The sequence below is a fragment of the Dichotomopilus funicola genome, assembly GCF_033296635.1.
Source record: "Dichotomopilus funicola strain CBS 141.50 unplaced genomic scaffold C8A04scaffold_66, whole genome shotgun sequence".
Taxonomy (NCBI): domain Eukaryota; kingdom Fungi; phylum Ascomycota; class Sordariomycetes; order Sordariales; family Chaetomiaceae; genus Dichotomopilus; species Dichotomopilus funicola.
In genome coordinates, this window is record NW_026944087.1 from 76318 (window position 1) to 91235 (window position 14918).

The 14918-nt window shown below is 52.8% G+C and overlaps 3 protein-coding genes and 2 non-coding genes across 5 annotated transcripts; 2 read left to right on the top strand and 3 right to left on the bottom strand.

The window, feature by feature from the left end:
• Positions 1 to 1197: 1197 nt before the first annotated feature.
• On the bottom strand, positions 1198 to 1494 carry C8A04DRAFT_14446 (uncharacterized protein; the record flags this gene model as incomplete). Its single annotated transcript, XM_062778101.1, has 2 exons — positions 1198 to 1268; positions 1353 to 1494. The coding sequence occupies 2 exons, from the start codon at positions 1492 to 1494 to the stop codon at positions 1198 to 1200; spliced, it is 213 nt and encodes a 70-aa protein (XP_062634372.1).
• An 8408-nt stretch (positions 1495 to 9902) lies between these two features.
• C8A04DRAFT_t116 lies at positions 9903 to 9999 on the top strand. Its single transcript has one exon. It is a non-coding gene; the product is annotated as a tRNA-Ser (tRNA).
• A 745-nt stretch (positions 10000 to 10744) lies between these two features.
• On the bottom strand, positions 10745 to 11667 carry C8A04DRAFT_39436 (carbohydrate esterase family 4 protein; the record flags this gene model as incomplete). The annotated part of the gene is made up of 3 exons (XM_062784588.1): positions 10745 to 10818; positions 10904 to 11271; positions 11348 to 11667. The coding sequence occupies 3 exons, from the start codon at positions 11665 to 11667 to the stop codon at positions 10745 to 10747; spliced, it is 762 nt and encodes a 253-aa protein (XP_062634373.1).
• A 1038-nt stretch (positions 11668 to 12705) lies between these two features.
• Positions 12706 to 12791, top strand: C8A04DRAFT_t117. The gene has a single exon. It is a non-coding gene; the product is annotated as a tRNA-Trp (tRNA).
• A 241-nt stretch (positions 12792 to 13032) lies between these two features.
• C8A04DRAFT_39437 (uncharacterized protein) lies at positions 13033 to 14475 on the bottom strand (the record flags this gene model as incomplete). The annotated part of the gene is made up of 1 exon (XM_062784589.1): positions 13033 to 14475. The coding sequence occupies one exon, from the start codon at positions 14473 to 14475 to the stop codon at positions 13033 to 13035; it is 1443 nt and encodes a 480-aa protein (XP_062634374.1).
• Positions 14476 to 14918: the final 443 nt, after the last annotated feature.

A 14918-nucleotide genomic window follows, 5' to 3' on the forward strand; every position in this document is an offset into this window, starting at 1 on the left:
CGGCGGCGAGTTTACCGCGGGCTATTCTCTTTTGTCCACTGACATAACTAGCTGTGACACGGGCGCTGCCGTCGCTTGGCAGAGAGAGTCCATATCATTTTTTGTTAGTCCCGGATTGTTCTCCCCCTGTCGTCCCCCCCTCCCCAGCATGCCGTCTTGCGAGGGTGCGTAGTGTGTGTCTCGCCCGCACCCCCAAAAAGACCAAAAGCAAAGGAAGAGAGGAGGGGAGGAAAAAGAAGAAAGACCAAAATAAGGGACCAGTGGGCTCGCCAAAACGTAGCCCATCTGTCTGTCATGGGCTTGGCACCCGGGACGCGCACCCATCTCTTCCTCCTCCCCTTGCCCGTCAAGGAACGACATTTCCGCTGTCATTCCGTCCCCACCCAATTGGGCTGAAGGGGGGGGGGTGCGTGAAGGGGGAGGCGGGGGGGTCAAGTTTGACGCCCAGAAGTGTTCTGAGCGTATCAATGACACTGCTACCACCCGATCGACCCAGATATACTACACTACTGAGTCAATGACACGTCGATTTTCGGAGAAGGGGGGAGAGGAAGGGGAACTGCACGATGGGGCACGAGTTGCGTTTGATAGAGGTATTGCTTCTCTTCGCTTTAGAATCTATTCAGGCAGATAAAATAGAAAGCCGCCGGTGACGGTACCCAAAAAGTTCCCATGCCAAAAAATTGATCTCCCAAAAGTTCAAACCCAAAATTGCCCAAGATCCTGTATAATAAACACCAGCACCGTGAGGTATCCTAAAAAAAAGACATTTTGGTTCCCAAATTCCCAGAAAAAACCGGTATTTCGTCGCTTAAATCCCAATTGCAAGAAAACAAAAAAACAACAAATCCAATGCCAAGGGTGGAACAAATCCAGGCTAGAAAAAAAGACAAAAAACGCCAATGTCGCGCCGCGCTCCCTAATTCCTCCCGCTCATTATAAGCTTAAAAAATGTGACCAAAAAAAAGATGTGTTGAAAGGCCGAGTGGTGTCGGCAATGATGTGACAAGAAGGGTGATGGTACAAAAGGTTTCGAATGTAGGCGCTTGTTGTGGGTGAAGACTAGACAGCTCAGTCGCCGGCATCTTGTCGAGGTGAATTCTTGATGTGGGGGTGTGTGTGTGTGGCATCCTCGCTTGTTTGTGATGGTGGTGGCCTCTTTCTCACTCCTCCTAGTACGGAAACAGGATGAAGCGTCTAGTAGGTCTGTTGCTTGGGGCGCTTGATGAGGTTCTCCCATGGTGGGTATTCCTTGGGCTTGCACTCGCCTGAGAGAAAGAGAAAGTATGTTAGCATCGTGTTGTAAGAGTGGTTGTTTCACTTCCCTAAGGAAAGGTAGGTAGTGGACATACCACAGAGCTCCTCGGCACGGTACTCAAAGTGCGTGACGTTGGGCTGACACCTCTTGTGGGTGAGTGTGTAGTCGCGGCACCACTTCGAGGCGATCCACCGGAAGTGGCCGCACGAGTACTCTCTTTGGGTGTAGTCGCACATGGTTGTGTAGGTTTGTTGTTGTATATGCGGTGGTGGTGGTTGAAGGAAGTCGTCGGCGTGAGGGTGGAGTGCCTCGACTGTGAGCTTGGGGTAGGTGTAGAAGAGGGTGTTGTTGCTGGGCAATGGGTGGTGTTGATTGTGCCTTGAGCCTGTCGTCTTGTTGCCGAAGAGGTTCGTTCGAATGTGGGGATGATGGTGGGTGAAGCTTGACGAGGAGGGAGCATGTGGGCAAGATGGGGGAGAGAGTTGCCTTTATTCAAGTCCCGGCATCATCGGAGTCCAGACATCCCGCGGCCAAGAACGGCTGGAGGAACATGGTTGGGAATTGTCCCTTCTATCGATAGTGTACTTTAACCGGGGGACCATGCTTGGGTCTCATACAGACTCCGTGGGGCCCCTGTAGCAGGGATCATGAGAAAATCGCTTGCCCATGGATGAGTGCAGCAGCACGAGGTACCGACAGGGGTTCGGGTGGGGGTGAATGCTAGCCGGGCCGAGGGGTGGGAACTCGCAGCCAGCCCACAGGGATGGTGGAAGATGAGAAGTGTTCCAGGCACACTCCCACACAACCCGCCGGGAGTTGCTGGTGCTGTGTGGACAGTGTGGTGGTGTGCCCTGAGACGGGATATTGGATCCTCTCAACCTCCCTCTTGTTGGAGACTAAGCCAAGACAGGCTACAACGAAGGCCCCGATGCCTCAAATTAAGATCTCAGAAGCAGAAAGCCGCGCCCAAAGAGCGTTCGGGCCCCAATCTTGATCAGTGACGAGGAGGCTTCCGTTTGTGGTGTACGAGCGGGCGACAGGGGCTTAGGTACCGACGGTGCTCGCAGCTCATTGCATGAGGACTCAGTAAGGACTCCTTCATGGCCCGGCCGAACTTGTGGTTTCGACGACTAAACCGCCGAGTACGAGGTCTAGTGTATGCTCAAAGAACAATCGACGGGAGGTCGGGAACGTTCCGAAATCAACAGAGTTGCCCACCGATTCGCCGCCCATTGGGGAGATACACTACAAATGGAAGTCGCGGCCGTCCAAAGAGCGGTCCGTCCACGTCCCAGCATGAAAACGGTGGGTAAACGGCGGGAATTGGCAGCCTGGCCGAAGTACCCACTACAGCCCCGACTGGTACAAACACCGAATCCGGCCCCCTCGTCCGGCTTTCTTAGGCTTCGCGCCGAATGCCCAACCCAACCAGAAGCGCTCACACCAATTCTCTGCCAGACCCTGATGCGAGCGGGCATCTCCGCTCCGTGGCTTTTGTTCATGCCAAATCCCCAAGACAATGGGTAAGTAAATCTAAGAGTTTATCACCTTCTGCCGCGCGGAACGGCAAAGGTTAATTCCGGCGGGTGAACAGACAGTCTCCCAATGCTGTCGCACCATCCAGTGGAATCAGAATCAACCCGGCACCAAATGGTGGGGAGAAGCACGTGTCGAATGTGTGGGCGTGGAGCGGAGAGGGCGAGAGACAAGGGGCAGATTTGGGCGGCACTCCAAATTGGGAGACGAAAGTCGCATTTGCGGACGGCAGGACCGAATTCACGGCCTGGTCTCGTCCAAAACGTGGGCGGCAGTTCCAAGCGGATGCGCCGTCGGTCCGGGCTCGAGCGGTCGGTGCTAAGCGTTCGGTTCTCCGGTCAGTTCGTCTGACACCTCAATGGCTCAATGGCAAATGGCACAAGCTTTGGGAGAAGCTCAGAGGACGAGGTTCCTTGTTCTCACACCAAAGGAGCGAGCGTCCGTGCTGCAGAACCGTTGATGCGACTTCATCAGACCCGCACCGGTGAATCGAGAGTTGCATCGAACACTTTCCGCTTGGTGTCTCCATCGGTACCGCTGGAGCACATCCCGATGGGTTGCAATGGCATGCATCTGGAAGTCCGGTTCCCCAGGTGGCTTGTTCGTCCCGTGTTTCCAATTTGCCCTGCCCAGCAGGGCCGTTTCTGTTCCAGGCTTTGGCGCAGTCAGGGCCTGATCGGCTGGGCTTTCTCAATCGCGTTTCCAGACCTCCGGCTTTCTGCGAACTGCCAGCCCACCGCCCTGATTTGGCGTGGTCCCGACTACCCCATGAGTTCCTCGCAAAGTCGCGGCCGTCGGGCGATTTGCTAGCAGGTGCTGCTTCAGCAACTGCCTTTACGGGCTATTCTGCCGCCAACGCCGAGGGAACTCCCGGCTCAAGAGAAGAAAATTCTTTCTACCGGGCCGAGCCTCTGCAGAAAGAGGATCCCTCAGAGGAAAAAAAGGCGCAAACCTCCAATCCAATCCGCCAATGCAAATGGCGGGGACCGCCTCCGCTCGACAAGTCACCACGGAGATGCGAATCTCGGTGTGGGGTTCACCCTTGCGGATTTTGGCGGGGATCGTGTGGGTTTCGCCAGATCTGGCGACTGGTCCCGTTTAGGAAGCCTCGAACACGGCTCCCGATTCAGGAGGCCCGTGTCGTTCCACTTTCGAAGCGCCATCGAAGCTTCCAAAAGCAGCCTTGGGTCCGCTACAGCGGCAGACGAGGCAGGGATCAAGGTGGGCATGAACACACTTCAACGGCAATGAAGAGATCTCTTCAAGCCCCATCCATGTGGGAGGAGTGCAGTCCGGTGAAGAACGTTGTTGCTGGGCTTTCAATTGCCGCCTTTTCCATTGCTCCGGAGCGCTTCCTTCCACGTTCGGATTTTAACGACAGTTTTCTCAGGGATGTCAAGCACCTGATAACGTTAGCCTGCGGGTTAGTCAAAATTATCCAGCTTAGCAAGCCCAAATCTTCGTTTTTGCAGTAGCGTTAATAAATTCCCTAGGCACTGTCCATTTCGCAGCAAGCCGTTGAGCCGGCTGCCATTCTACTCCATGGATCACCAGCTTGCAACCACGACGGACGCATTTTCTCACCCTTGGAGACCCGAGACGGCCTGATTTGGAGGGGAATGAAGTGGCGGTTGTCCCGCTCTTGTTTCTCATTTTCAGCGTTCGATTCTCTCAATACAACGCACCGAGCCCGCCACTGGTATGTCTCTTCAGACGCCAGATTAGTGGCCGATTGGAATATCGAGCTGCTCACCATCCTCGTCTGGTCCTGCGAAGGCTTCGACCGACTCGCTTAGTCAATCTTAAGATTGTCAATATGCAGACCCGATTTGCACGAAAGATATGACGACCGGCTTAGCCGAAAGGCTTGGACACAGAACGGCTGTGGACCCGGGGGCCAGCCACGAGGCCACGCCACCCTCCGGGTTCCAGGGAAGCTCTAGGTTGTCTCAGAAACCTCTGTGGGGCAAGAGACGTCGATTCTACATTGGCTAGAGTCTGGACTTGTGGTTCTCAAGTCGGTCCTAGTTTTTAAGGGTACTAGCCATTGGCGGTTCATTGCTGGTCTTTCTTTACATCAAAAGCATCAGCGATGAAACTCAAACCAGCAGCGGCTTTGGCCGTGGGTCAAGCGGAAAAGCAGCGATGTTCTTCTCTTTGCAGACAAGCCACCAACACGACCACGCACGCCCGGTTTTGCAAGACATGGCTGACGGCCACAAAGCTAGCGCGCCCACATCGTCGGTACTCCGCTAGCGTCGAGGTGGAAAGGAACTCCCGTTTTGTGGCAACGATGCCATGAGTCCGCCAGCCATGGCACAATTAACTAACTATTTGCGCCGATCCGTAATGTACGTGCACACTCGTGTCGTGTACACTAGTGACACACCCGAAAGGGATTCGATGCCCGCTAGAATTGATGTGAGCAAGACTTGAGGAAACCTTCCCTTTTGGCGAGCGTTCGATCACGTTAGCACCAACGATCAACATCAGAAGGGTCTGGGGAAACAAGAGGTTTCCCCTGGCCCTGAAAGCCTTGAGGCATGTCAGCTGGGTCACCCGCGATTGGCCACCCATTCGGTCGGCGCCTGCAACGCTCACCTGTTTAGGCACAGCCAAACAAGCCTCATGGGGCTAACTTTCCCCAGGCGCCGAGGTTTCTTGAACCACCGATCCGATTTAGCAGCACAATTCTTATTGGTTATCCTCTCTTCTCTCTTCTCCTCTTCTTTTTTTTTGGTTGTGTTTCTCCCCATTAACTAACTACTTAGTGTAAAGGAGGATAAGAAACTCGTGGACACATCCCTGAACCACTTGAGACCCCATTCCTCGTGGCACCGACTGAGACAACCCCAAGAGAAGCAATGAGGGGCCGTCGATCACGGCATCGAACGGTCGTGTAACCACACCCGCCGCAGAAGCAAAGGCTCGCCCGCAACAAGACAAAGGGGCATTGGGCCAACTGCCTCTCTTGTTGACTGACCAAATTGGTGGTCATTGTTCCTCGCGGATAACCCCGTGAACCCCCTAGAGCTGACCGCGACTTAGTCAGTGAGATGGAAATCGACTGGGCTCCTCGCAAGCCTACACCAGATCGTAGTTAGTGTAAGGCACGAGGACTGAGCTTCACGGCCCGATACACTACACAGAAACCGAATATCGCTTCACTTTCATTCCAAATTCTTTGTCTCAGAAGACAACCACGGCCCCATGGGTGTAGGACACTAATGGTGGGGTTCCTGTCAAGCGACCCACTTACTGGATCTTTTTTCCTGTTTGGGACAGGTCGAGTCCCATTCAAGGAATTTACCTCCTTCATACTTTCGTACCCTTGATGATAATGTGAAGTATAACCTGATCGACAATCGTGAACGAACTAGCCAAGCACTTGGGCAAAATAACGAACTGCCTGGTCTCGCTGTTGCACTCTCGACATGGAGTGGGCCGAACCAGTTTGCAATTTCAGTTCATGTTTCGACACACCGGCAAGAGAAAGGAAACGTGCAGTAAGCTAATTCTCAGGCGTCCAGCGAAGGCGAGTTTCTCGTCGAGAGACCATTCTCCAGACGATCTTTGAGCATATTAATTAGTGTAGTTACATCAGGCAGACGACGTGACAGGCCTGCCTGACCACTTGCTTGGTGGGTGCCGAGCCTCTGATTCCCCGTGAGTTATTAAACATATCGACAAGCAGAACGGAGCAGCTTCCGTTTCCTCACCAACGCCGCGGGACTGACGTAGCGGAATGCCTGTTGTCAGTCATATGTCTTGATGCAATATCAAACTGAAAACCTAAGGGTTTAATCGCTGTCTGCTAGTCAGGAAGACAACGTGTACCTTACCCGAAACTGTGCTGTGGAAAGTGGTCTCAAATGGATGTCCGCACCTGTCTCACACTGGTCAAGTTCACGTGGGAGCCACGATTCACAAGGGGGATTCCCATCGCCCGGGACCTCTCCCACACCCAATAATTGATCCGCTGTGCGATCAACGAGCTCCTCGAGTACACTAGAGATCGGACCATCTGTTAAACTCAAGTTGATGGGACCACAAGCAGATTTTTGCGCGAGGATCAGAAAGCAGAGTAATTGACTAATTAGTTACTAACCAACTAACAGGAGGTGGACGACGTGCAACATGACTTCAGCACCGCAGTCCCACACTAACGGTTCGATCCGGCGAACAGATTTCCATATTCGGCAATTTGGTAACCTTAATGGACATTCGCGACCCATTTGACCGGTTTCTCGCTCGGCTTCGGCCGCGATGTGCTGCTCAGCCCAACGCCCCCTTCTCGTTTGGCTTCAAGCGACAAAGCGAAGCTTTTGTGGTTGCCGATCCGATCCAGTGGTTGGGCTCGCTCGTTTCCATCCGCCGGTTTCACGTTTTGCTCACCGGTCGCTTCACGTAGCCGAAAGGCTAAAGGCTTTTTCTCGGTTCGCAGCTGAAAGGTTGATGTTCGAAACTCCAGGTTTTCCCCGCAGCTGGGCCGCAGACAACACCAGTAACATGGCAGGGGATATAGTGTACCCCTAAAACTTCAAGGACTGTGTCGACACTCCTGCTCAATGACCACGCCGTTTGCTCATCCCCGCGTCAGCATCGATCAACGAAGCCCGGTCGTCCATTCAGTCAAAACGTCCATGTTCAGCCCCCCCATCCACGTTCCATGCCCAACACAAGGGGTGGTTGAGGATCTCGCGCCAATGGATCGCCAATGTTCATCTGTGCAGCGTGCGGCAGGCCCCCCAGCGCCATCGTTTTGATGTCACATCACAACTTTACCCGACGGGACAGTCGCATACCGGTTAATCTCAACCCCGGAAAGTCTGCCGCGCACCGTCTCGTCGGGCCGCTCGCTTCCACTCGTTGGGTCGGTTGTTCAAAGAAAATAAGGGTCTGGCTGCTGTGGCGCCCAATGGCTCAGACAACAATTTTTCCGTGTGTCGTGTACACTACATAAAAAATCGATGAAAAAAATTCCTTCCCCGGCGGTGAAGAAGGGTCCTGCAGAACCGAAATTCCTGCTCCGGGAGCTAATTGTCATTCCGATCCCACACTCATCACAGCATGGCATGGCATGGCATGAGAGACATGCTCACTCGCCTCTGACGTGATTGTCCATCTTCTGAAATTTGAGTCTTGGCAGGCGCGCACCCTTTTCGGGTCCGGGGCATCCAGGGGGTGCGCGCGTGGTTCGGCGCTTGCCCGGCTTTGGGCCGGCGGCTCTGGCCGGGTTGGGGTGGCGGAGGTCCAGTGAAGGGGGGCCGGGGTGAAGAGACAAGGGGAAAGGAGATGCCTGCCGGTAGTGTAAGGTTATCATTCGAGGTTGACATTTGACAATGCAGAAAGGAAAGAGATGCCTGCCGGTAAGTTGTAACGTTATCATTTGAGGTTGACGATGCGAAAAGGGAGAGAGTTGCCTGCCGGATTCATTGCCTTGGCTTTGAGGTTTGGTTTGGGTTTGGTTCGGTTCGGTTTACCGCCGGCTGGCCGACGGTCAACCCCTTGATAACATGGGTGGATTGATCCTTCAACCCCACGATGGTCTAGTCTTTCTCATGAAGGAAGGAGGAAGCATTGCAAAACCTTAAGAAGATTGTCATATGATGGACTTTGTATACTAACTAGCAGGGGCTCATGAGCCGGATTGGAACTCCTCGTCGGACTCAGCTCCGAACATGGTTCGTTACTTGGGACTCTTGTTACTATCTACCCTAATTATCCCCTTGCCGGGGTGGTATTTGTCACAATTGAGCAGTCTCGTGATAAACAGCACGTGGCCCGATTAAAGGATTCGTAGCCACGTTGTATTCTGTCCTGCAGGGTTTGAAGTATCCTTGAGAGGTACAACTGTCTTGATGTTATGTGGCCCGAACGGTTGCAAGATCGGAGGGTTTTCGGTAATTTTGATCCTGAGTACACACTACACAAGGAACCTTGGAGTTTTGTGTTCCACCTCTCGGATCCCGCAAAAATTCCAAGCGAAAACAACCGTTGAGACAAGGGCATAACGACACCCGTTGGAAAAGATGGGAAGGTAAGTTGATCGAGGACTGGAGAGAAACGGTAGGAAACGGAATGGGGGTGTGTGAATATCTACCTCAGCGCGGTGTTTCTCGTGGAAGCCTTGAAAGAGAAGTGAGACGAGACAGAGAGGTATAGTGTCACTGTGCTTGTCAATGTTGTGAGTCTACTATGTGATAAGCTCGCTTCAAGCGAGCGTGGTTGAAACTGTTATGTGAGGAAATCCCAAGTCGAAGCCATCACAAGTAATTAAAGAGGTGAAAATACTAAGCCCTAGAGTTCTTCAGGTCTAAGTGAGAACTAGTGAACTTCCCATTACGAAGTATCCAACAGCAAGACAGAATCAATGAATGACTAAGCTTACACCCTTCATCGGTAGTCGAGTTAGTAGACACTCTTCGTATCACGACAAGGTTATTCCCCGTAATACCTTGTAGCCAAAGAAGGGGGGTGTTGATTGGCCATAAGATGACGACGCCCCCAGACGGGTATCTCCAAGCCTAGCTAACCAGCGAAAGTATTTCCCATCTTTGGATACTGTTTATTTTGAAAAGACTAAAGAATAGAGCACCTGAGGTGGCTAGCATGCTGGTATGTGGGCGTTGGGGGAGGCGCTCTGTGGCCAAAAAAAGCGGCAGACCAAGTCCTTGGAGAACTTACTTTTCTACAAAAGTGAAAAAAGGCCAAAAAGAATAAATCGAGGAAGTGAAAGAAGGCGAAAAGGAGCAAATCAATCGAATGTTAATGGATTGGACTCAAGGTATCGGTTTTAGTCTACCCCTTTTTTTGGCCACAGCAAGGGAAAGGAGCAGGGTTACCCCGTCAACCATCGGACGCTGAAGGTCAACTTTGAACGTAGGTTGAGTTTATCAAGCGGTTAAGGAAGGCATTATTCACGACAAATGATACAAGCTCATGCCATTTCTTTTCCTATATCCGTAATGCGTTCATTCCAGCTAGCAACAGTTTTTAGCAATCCATTGTCGAACATGGTAATCAAGATTTGATGGGGAACACAAATCACCCCAAGGTGGCATGTTGCTGCGCTCATCAAGAAAACAACCACCAAAATTTCTCCAATGACAACTTGGCCGAGTGGTTAAGGCGACAGACTTGAATTTACCACAATTCGCTATCTGTTGGGTTCGCCCTCACAAGTTCGAATCTTGTAGTTGTCGTAGATTTGTTTTTTGTGTGCGTGTGGAGGGCGGATGGAGTTGGGGGACCGATGCTTGTATCTTGGGAAGAAACATTGGGAGGATTTACGGTTGTGGTGGTTTACGGTTGTGGTGGGTTCTGGCGGTTTGGCTTGGCTTTTAATGCAGGTTAGGAGGCTGTGACATACTTGCAGCGTGGTTGGGGCGGAATGTATGAGGAATGTTATCTGCATAGGATGGGGTCTCGTGTTTGATTGGAACTTCGAAAACCTACTGGAGTTACACACACTTAGATGTCTCAAGGGAGAGTACTTCGTCTCCAGCCGGGGTTACACTCTTTCTGCCTCCGCTAGGGGTGGTATTGCTCTAGGGAAGTAGCTGAGTTATATGGCCACTGAAGATAGTGGCCCAGGCACAGCGTAAACTACCTACCTATGTTACTTTAGTAGCGAACCAATAAAAAGAAGTCGCCAGAATATCGACGTCTACAAACAGTGGGCAGGCTTACGTCGAGTCTGTGTGTAGTCTGACATCGGGTGCTACAACTATAGTGACCTAGGATTTCCGGGGTAACTGGTATTACAGTATCTGGCGTAGAAATAGGCCGCGGGTTTACATCATGTTTCCCTCCACGCCATAGGATTACCAAGGAGCGATATAGTGATAACGAGGGACTTCATAGATCCAAGTCAAAAAGATTCAGATTTGTGTATTGAACCTATGTGCAGGAATACATTTCTACGCAGCCCGGCCATCGACCAAATATCTAGCACGATGTCTGGCCGTTAGGGGTGAAAGTTCCAGCCTGGTACGCACCATCGGCGTCACCCAAGCACTCAGCTATAAAATAGTCAGCATATCGCCCGATTCCTCACTAATCTGGAACAACCAAAAGCACGGGGCCAAAAAAAAAAAGACAACATACCAACAGTAACCAACTTCAACCCATTCTGCTTCGCCCAATCAATCAACCACGGCGTCAACGTATGCACCGTCCCCGTATACGTCTCATGCATAAGCGGAATATGCCCATTGCCACTCGCCCCGGCCTGCTGGAACGCCTGCTCGCTCTGCTGCGGCGTCTGGTTGTTCCAGTCTCCCGCATCAACATCGTCCGTGATTACCTTGTAGCCCAGCTCGGCCATGGTGGGCAGGAAGGCGCCGCTGGTCTCGAGGTAGGGCGGCCGCATGTAGGCGGGTTTCTTGCCGATTAGGTTGACGAGCGCGTCTTCGACTTTGGTCATTTCGGAGCGGATTTGGTCGGCTGACATGCTGCCCATGTGGCCGTGGGTCCTAGGGGGGTGTTAGTGGGTGGCAAAGACCGAGCTGAGACCAGGTCGGGAGGAAGGATGAGGGTTATGTTACTAACCACGTATGCGAAGCAATCTGATGCCCCGACGCAAACGCCTTCTTAACATTCGCCGACTGGCCATAGATGCACCCATACAGCGTGCCAGTCCAGAAGAAAGTCGCCTTGGCGCCAGCCGCGTCGAGGATGTCGACGAGGTCGGAGGTGAACTGGTACGGCCCGTCGTCATACGCCAGCGCGAGCATGCCCGGGTTGCTGCACTTTTGGATCACGACGCCGGGGCTCGGCGCTCGCTTGATGAGCTCGAGCGGGTTGGGGGCTGGGGCGGCGGCTGCGCCTGAGGCTAGGAGCAGGCCGGCGAGGATGGTTTCGGCGAGCATCTTTGTTTGGGATTGTCGGGGGTGTTTGGTGGTGGAGTTTTTGTTGTGGATGCAGCACGCAGATAGGATACGTAGGTTGAACGGAGTGGTTTGAGTCTTTAGTTATTATATAAATATAACCTCGGGCATCTTCCCGTTATCCTTCTTTTCCCTATTCCCCGTTCCCCGTTCCCCGGTTTGGGTCTTGAAACTGACGACTCCCTCCGAATTTCCGCATCGTGCGGCCGGTTGAGCGCAACTTCCGGGTCAGCGGATCGGAATCAAGCGGTTTGTTGACCTTTCTGGGGAAAAAAAGGGTCCGGCAGACGAGCATGGGAATCTGGGGACTCCGATGCCAAGAACCATGGACCTGGGTTAGCTTTCTGGGTTTTGGTCGTGGATAAATATGAGAAGAGCCACCGAAGCGTTCAAGAGTTCGGGGATTCGAGGATTTATTCTCCCCTTGGCGCACTGTCCGCATTTAGCCGGTACTTAGGTACTATCCATATACCAGCAAGATCGCCCTCAAATTTCCCCGAAAGATGGGAAGTCCACGCGGGAAACAATTCTTGGTATGTTACCCGGCTGGGCTCGGCCGGGTGTTTGGCCCTGCATGTGGGGGCTGACGTTTCAGGGCACCTCGGAGAGAAAAGACGGGGAAAAGTAGAGTTGTTTTATGCGGCTCAGAGGAGAGCCAAAAAGAGCGGGGTGAAAGGAGGCAGCAGAGCGTCCAGCAGTCGTCCAGTCGTGTAAGCGGCGCCTCTTATCCGAAAGCTAGTAAAGTGTAAGAGGTTGGGTCATGGTTGGATAACATAAGTCTCAGTAACGAGGGGGCTATGGGTTCGATATGCTCAGTTGATGTCGTATGCAACACGCGGACGATTACTGGGTGGGGCACACTCAATGCTTCTGTTGGCGGGCCAAGGCTGAAGCCTTAATCCTCTGAGCGAGTTGTGTCTTTTACGAATACTTCGAGATCTTTCTGTGTGCTTGCAACACCTCGCGATGCATCGTGACCCTCAATACGTGGAATTTTTCAGGCCTCATTTCACAACAACCGGGCTTATGGCGCAACGGTAGCGCGTTCGACTCCAGCTACCACAAGTGCAATCGAAAGGTTATCCGTTCAAATCGGGTTAGGCTCAAGACGTACTCTTTTTCATGGTGATTTGCTGAACACTACCGAATTGCACTGCGCTGCCGAGGCGTTGGTGTTCAGCTCGCAAGTAATTGTGTTCACTGCTAGGACCGACTGGTAGCTTCCAGGCGGAAAGGCCGCCTGGTTAAGCACGACTCTCACAAGGTCTTCGGAGAATTTCTTTTGGTTTGTATTTGGCAGCGAGACAGCCTTGTCCCATCTCCGCCGTTTTTGGACTACCATTCTTCTCAATCGTCCCCTACCAGCGCGTCCAGCGCGGCAATCAGCACTTTGGCGCACTGGTCTCGATAACTTACGGCAAGTTCCTGATTTGCGTTCGTCGGGGGCGGCAGCCATGTCCTCACTTCCCCATCCTCGGTCTCTTCGTCATGACCCTGTACTCCGACCCTCATCAACTGCGAATATTCGGAGTCCGTCTTGGTACCTAGGATGGCAATGATCTTTTCCACGAATTCGGCCAGCTCTTCGGGAGGCGACGTTACGTCGGTGCTCGATTCCCACTGGCGTATAGCGGCTATCTCCTCTGGCGAAGCCACTGTGGTTGTGAGATCGTCCAGCAATGCTGGCTCAAAGTTTCTAAGGGACGGTAGCGAGGCAAGACCATTTGATTGCCTGTCATATGGTAGCCGGGAGTTGGCAACGAGTGAGCTGGGGTCAGGTACAGGGCGCAGTGAGATGAGGAAGGACTGAGGCACCCTTTGGTCGTTCTCGTGGCCCGTGCCTGGTTGTGGTTGACGCTTCCGCAGGTGAATGTAATCGTTGTGTAGCCGCTCTGTCTCGGGCAACATGAAACCATAACCTAGTAAGAGTTCACTGTTGGTCTTGAGGCCATAGTTATTGTAAACTTGTTCACCAGGCTGATAGCGGTCAAGGCAAATCAACTGGCACGCCGGGTGTGGAGAGGAAACGGTGTTCCAGGTGAATTTGGCTGTGATGGAGTGGTTGGCGATGTCGAGGAGAGGTTGGAGGATGGAGAAGTCGTCAAGCTTGACGCCGTCGGGGAGGAGGCCGGAGACACGTTGGTGGTCAGCTTCGGAGAGGATCAAATAAGGCCGGAAACTGCGGGAGGTGAAGATACTGAAGGCCCATTTGTAGAGAAGTTGGGTGTAACTGGTGACATCCGGGAAGCCCTCGTCCTTCAGCAGTTTACGGGCTTGCTTGAACTCCTGCTTCACATTGGCCTGGATTTCTTCAATGGTGACACTGACGTTGGTGCCTTCAAGATAGGCAGTGTCACTGTCGGGCCAAAAAGCCGGTAAAGCCCAGGCTGCCACCTGCTCAGGGGAAGGCAAGGTCGAAATGTAGGGCGCCCAGTACGAGTCCTTTCCCTTCAGGTACTCTTTGATCAAGAAGAAGCGGCCTAAAACGTGGGGTGGGACAGATTTTGTGAAGTTGGTAGGGAATGCCCCATCTGTTGTGTGTGGCGATGACGGTGATGAGAAGTCAAGGGGACCGTCGATGAGGGCGTTCAAGTACGAAAGTGTCGTTGAGAGAGGACATGAGACGGCCGTGAAGCCAGGCTCAAGCCCCTCATTGACGGTTGGTTTGACTCGGAGCGAGTATTTGCTGACATCGTCATGATAAATCTCGAGAGACGGATGCAACTCGGCCCCATGCTGTTGGGACCACTCGAGTAGCGCGCCGAACCGGGTGGCGTCGGATGGCTTCATCACGGAGTTGGGTGACCTCAAAAGGGTTTGCCGGGAATAAAAATGATGTCGGGCCGAACAAGGGTCAAAACGGCTGCGATAAGCTTAGTCAGCAATAGTCCACCGATTTTGTGGAAAGGAGAAACACAAGAATTTCTTTACAACAGCTTTGTGATGCTGAGGAATCCCGATGCTGTGCTTAGGCTTGGCGACGGCACCCGGTCCTTGGCTCGGCTCCGGAAAACTTCCCCGGAGAAGCTGATACGGACGGAGTGCCTGGCTCGGCGAAGGGATAAAGCCGCTCGGAATTCGAGATAATGCTTGCATTCAAGCCTGGCCAGAGCCACTTTTAATCCGTAGACAAGCTCGAGATAGGCTCTCGCTGCACTTTCCCCAACGTTGGATGTGTATTTCCGGGAAAGAGCTTGTCCGAACAAGGCAAGTCGACCTGGTTTGATATGTGG